The 5,189-nt window shown below is 31.9% G+C and overlaps 1 protein-coding gene across 1 annotated transcript; it reads right to left on the bottom strand.

The window, feature by feature from the left end:
• Positions 1–6: 6 nt before the first annotated feature.
• On the bottom strand, positions 7–4,969 carry LOC134265049 (uncharacterized; the record flags this gene model as incomplete). Its single annotated transcript, XM_062747294.1, has 5 exons — positions 4,277–4,969; positions 1,359–1,522; positions 678–827; positions 337–453; positions 7–193 (listed from the first exon to the last, which is right to left on the bottom strand). Coding segments are annotated over exons 1-5 (776 nt in total), but the record flags the coding sequence as incomplete, so codon positions are not given.
• Between the last annotated feature and the right edge of the window lie 220 nt (positions 4,970–5,189).

The raw sequence follows: 5,189 nt of genomic DNA, 5'->3' as shown, positions 1-5,189 counted from the left end.
CTGCACTCTATACTTGAGAACACGCTGCTTGCATTTATTGGTAGGTTAAACTGATCATTCACCATAACTTCGAAGCCGTGGTTGCGTTTATTTGCTACAATCCAATCGTCTGCTGCCTGCTGGACGGGTATGGCGACCCACGTGTTCGGTGTCCAGTTTACTATTGATGTCCAGAGTATTCTTTGACGGACAGCTGAAATAAATGTAAATTTTTATGTTCAATGAACTTCACTTCTTGTCAGAATTCTTGCTTTTTGCCGTTGTTTTGTTGTTTTGAAATATGTTATATCTCATCATTTAACAATATAAAATTAATTAATAAAGTTTTACACTTACTACTTCGTCGGTTTGCCCTCCCTCCTCTAGATCTATTTCGGCGTCTTAAAGGTTTGAGGTACTGTAGAACCTTTATTGATATTCTTTCTGTTCTATTGTCATCTTCACAGTTACACACTGAAAAAAAATACAGGTAGCATAAAAACAAATACGAACAAACCAAATCTATTCATACAACAAACTAATGCTAATTCCAGCCAGCTGGAAAGAATGGATAACTTGTGAAAAATACTGATAAAACAGAACTAAGCAACTTATGTACTGTCCAAGATGAGGATTTGCTACAATCGTATACTTTTGTATTCAAATGTCTTTTCTAACTAAAGGCAGGAAATACTTACAGGGTCTTTCTTTTAAATGTAACATTAAAGATGCATTAACAATTTCTGCGTTTGTCCAACTCTCAGAGGGAATCACATCGAACATAAGTCGGAGGCTTCCGGTGCTCGAATCAGTCCACAGGTCCTCGTCTATTCTATTGGGTAATTCACCTGATAAAATATAAGTACAGTATTTGCATTAATATGATAACATTTGAAAAAAAGGCATTAAACGTCTATCTTTAATTAAACTAATGGAGATTAAGGATGTTAGCAAAATTACAATATAGTACCATATACTACCTATTAAATATTTATATTTAGTTCTCCATGAGAGTGTGAGAAAGAAGTTCGTCACTTCATTGCTTACTCCTCCTAGGTACGTATCACTGGGTCGTAATTTGGTTGACTTGTTTCATACCAATTGTAAAGCCTTTGTTTTTATACTGAATTGACTACCTGATCAATACTTCGGGGTCACGGCGGGTTTGACCTATCAAAGGGGATGCCTTCTCCACATAGGCACCTGATCCTACCTCTGGAATTTTTAGGAGTCCATGTTTCAACTACTTTCAAGTCCCCTGCATGTAATTGTATTGTTAATGGACTGTTAGAAATCAATCACTGTTCGTTATCTTTACCTATATCATTAAAGAAAAAAGATTTTTAAAAGCCCAAATAAAAACTCCATGTTATACTTACAAGATGCAGAAAAGCATTGCCGTTCGGTGATCCTTATTGAAGAAATATTAGCTAGAGTGCTGTTGATGATCGCTCTATCTCGGGGGCGGATCTGAGGAATGGATGTCCAACCAAGGAACTCCAGAACCTTTGCTCTGATCTCTTGTCTCCTGTAAGCACGTGATCTGAAACATGAAAACGAGGCCGTGTCTTCGATTTTTTTTCTAGGGATTATTGCTTTTTTGTTTACTTATATTAACTTATTTAAGTTTAGAGGAAATTCTTTTTTTTAATTTAGGTTTAAATAGTATAATGAGTCATATTATAGTAATTACAACATCAACAACTAAAAGTGTGTTACATGTATGCAGAGAGTGAAATCGAAAGAATGAAGTACATGTAAAAGAAAGGGATATACACCTCACCGCTCTTTCTAAGCTCACATTGTTTTTCGCACATATTAAGGTCACATTCTTCTTGCAATAAAATGAACATTTTCGACTTTTAATGCGAGACCTAGCCCAAATATGTACGTGATATCTCATGTTAAAGGTACATTTTATTTAAATTCATAATCTTAAAGTTTTAAAGTCGATGTTTTAAATGGGACTTCATTAATAAATGATATCATGTTACATCTGCATGAATTCAGCATAGGTATTTACAAATTAAAATCATCCAGCTTTCTTTGATATTATTTAGTTGAAATTTTCAAATTGTCATCTAAAGATGAGTATCGTTCGAAGTACTTTGCAAAATTTCCATACGCGTCGTGGTTTTTTCGAAATGTAGCGCCGAAAAATGACAATGCTGCATAAAGAAATCGTGACAAAAGACAGGATAAAAAAAAGTATTGTTCAACTTTTAAAATAGTAAATTGTTACCATTGAAAACATAATTCTTTTATATGGTGGGTCTGAAACTCAAGAATTTTGCCGTCGGGTCTATCTTTCATACAGATGCTAGACTCAGAAGTAACCCTTAAAAATGCCAGCTCTTTAACATGAAAAGCAGTCGAACAAATAAGAAATACTATTATCATCTTGCGCTTTATAGAGTCATGTTATTGTACAGAAATACAAAAGTTACATGGTTTGCACTGTTTTTGAAAAAACTGTTTTCAAAAGAACGGGAACATAGACGGCTACATTTGACGAGAAACCACGAAAAAAACATTTGAGAACTATCACAATCCATCCGCCAAGAATATATTATTACCTTACCAATAATTATGTGTGAATAATGTTTTAAGTTAGCTAAATAAACTTAAAAAAATAAGGAAGATATCACTTTTAAAATGTATTTTGTTGCCTCGTTACAAAATTTCGCATAATAACAATGTGACCTTAATCTGTGCGAAAAACTATGTGAGCTTAGAAAGTGCGTTGAGCTGTATTTATGGAAATGACGAAGGGAGAAAGATCACTCAAAATATTTATATATTATTTTAATTTTGTACAATTTGGATTCGTACTCCCAGATTTGCAAAGTTTATCTAAATGTAGTACACATCGTACTTTTTTTACATTCATACATTATTATCTAGGTCAACATCCAGACAGGGAAACCATATGTCATTGTAATATTCACAAAACGACAGGAGTATGTCAAAACTATCTCGATGTTTGTGGTGGGTATTATTCTACTCACATTGGGTTGTAAGTGCAAACAGAGAAACATGACTAAACTTTAGATATCATTGAATTCTTTTTTTATTCCTTTTCTTCTGTATTATTATTTTCGCTGTTGCAACATCACACTGCAAACCAAATTTTTTAAATAAATCATTTAAAGTGGGAAGTTAAAGTTAAGGAAAAATTCAATTTTTTAATGGAGACATTTTATTCATTTTTTTAATCCTCTATTGTAAATGCATTTGTAATATGTTAAGATTCACATTTTGCAAGAAAAGAATGTGATGCAATGGAATATATTTTCTTAACGCAAATAAACTGGTGTGGATTTCTAACTGTTAATGAAAGCAGTTAAGGGATTTTTATATGCATCACGATTTGGCTTTTCTTAAAATACTTATTCATTGCAACTAATTTTTTATTATATATTCCCCTAAAGAAATCTTGCATGTTTTCAGCTGTAGAAAATTCAGATTAATATTCATAATCGTTAGGATAGCCACCGTCATTGTTAAAAGGAAGACTTATAAATGAAAGGTTAAAAAGGATAGTTTAAAGAACCTTTTATTTAAGACCACAGCACACGTTTCATGTTAAGTTAAGGTATACATGTATAGATATACAAACGAAATCCAATATGACAGATAGAAAAGAAACAAAATAAACAAATAATAAAATATACTGTTTATCTTAAGAATATTATATATCAATTAGATAGATATATGGATTAAGAAGTAAATAAACGTATTCAACTTTAAGAGATACGTATTTCGAAAGCATGCATATCAAAGATATGATAATGGACGATATCTTTTGGAGAATGTATGAAAGGAAACGAATTTCTTTTTAAAATTTGTAATTTAAAGAATTTTGCCATATTTTTAATGTTGAACTTCTTCCTCAATCAGGAAATGAAATCAAAGTAAATAATATTCAATATTGACAATATTTTTATTTTTATTTATTTATTTTTTTTATTTTTTTTTTTGGAAAAAAAATGTGTCTAATTTTAGATAAATTAGATATCGTTGCCTATTACTCATCACTCAATAACAATGACATTGCACTTATTTTTTTTTTTTTAAGTTCTAAAACTATTGTAGAAAAATGGATTAGGATAGAGCATCATAAAATTGGTATATAAATTTTCCAAACTTATGAAACTTCAAAATATTTTTCCAAAAATTAAAAAAAAAAACCTATATAATTCAATTGTTATTGACAATGAGTACTATTTTATCATATCTTTCTTTGATTAAAAAAGAAGTAAACAAAATAAAATAAAACGACACGCACATTAGGTACCTTTGATGCATTCTAGAAATGTGTTCTCTGGTCAGGGGTGTTGACATTGTAGAAGTTTCTGGGTCCTGGTCAGTCGTATTCCCAGAAACCAACCGCTGCAGGGTCAAGCAGAATAGTATCACAACTACCAAACACTGACAAAGTGGAGAGCACTTCATAATGAAATCAAATGTTTTATCAGAAATATGTCTATGTTTCCTCAGAGGTATCAGTCAAATGTTATAGTTCTCTTAATATCACTGATTTCACTTTGGATTCTGTCCTTTTAAAATCAGATGTTCTCTTTCACTGTAAGTATAATGAAAATTCAACAAATAACGTAATGATTTCCTTACACTGTTTTCAACACTGTTGCTAAAGTATCAAATGAATAAACGTTGTAATTACCGCCTCTATATCCCAAGCACACGTGCAAATTAAAGGTCATAGATCAGAACCTTATGAAAGCGTCCCGCCTATTTCGGTGCCTCACTGGAATTAGTCAATAGGAAATAGTGGTCTGTCTGGATCAGGAAAATAACAGTAATGTGGGATTTGACCTTGGCAGGTGATGAAGGGGGCGGACGGTGCAGGTGAAATTTGGAAATTGCTGTATATTGCATTGTGTACTGCTGTATATTGCATTGTGCACTGCTCATTTAGAATCAAAAGTAGCACAATCAGGAAATTGATGTATTTTGCATTATGTGCTTCTGAATTAAAGTCAAAAGTAGCAAAATTTGAAAATCACTGTATACTGTATTCTCTACTGCTCATTTAACGCCAAAAGTAGCACAATTAGAAAATTGCTGCATTCTGCTTTATGTACTGCTGAATTAAAGTTAAAAGTAATTTTATTTTATTTGGAAATTACTGTATATTGCATCATGTACAGCTGATTTAAAGTCAAAAGTAGCAGCAGGATATGGAAATT

This window comes from Saccostrea cucullata, unplaced genomic scaffold, assembly GCF_032062105.1.
Source record: "Saccostrea cucullata isolate Sc308-1 unplaced genomic scaffold, CSIRO_AGI_Scuc_v1 ctg9245, whole genome shotgun sequence".
NCBI lineage: Eukaryota > Metazoa > Mollusca > Bivalvia > Ostreida > Ostreidae > Saccostrea > Saccostrea cuccullata.
This window is presented reverse-complemented; position numbering and strand designations above follow the sequence as displayed.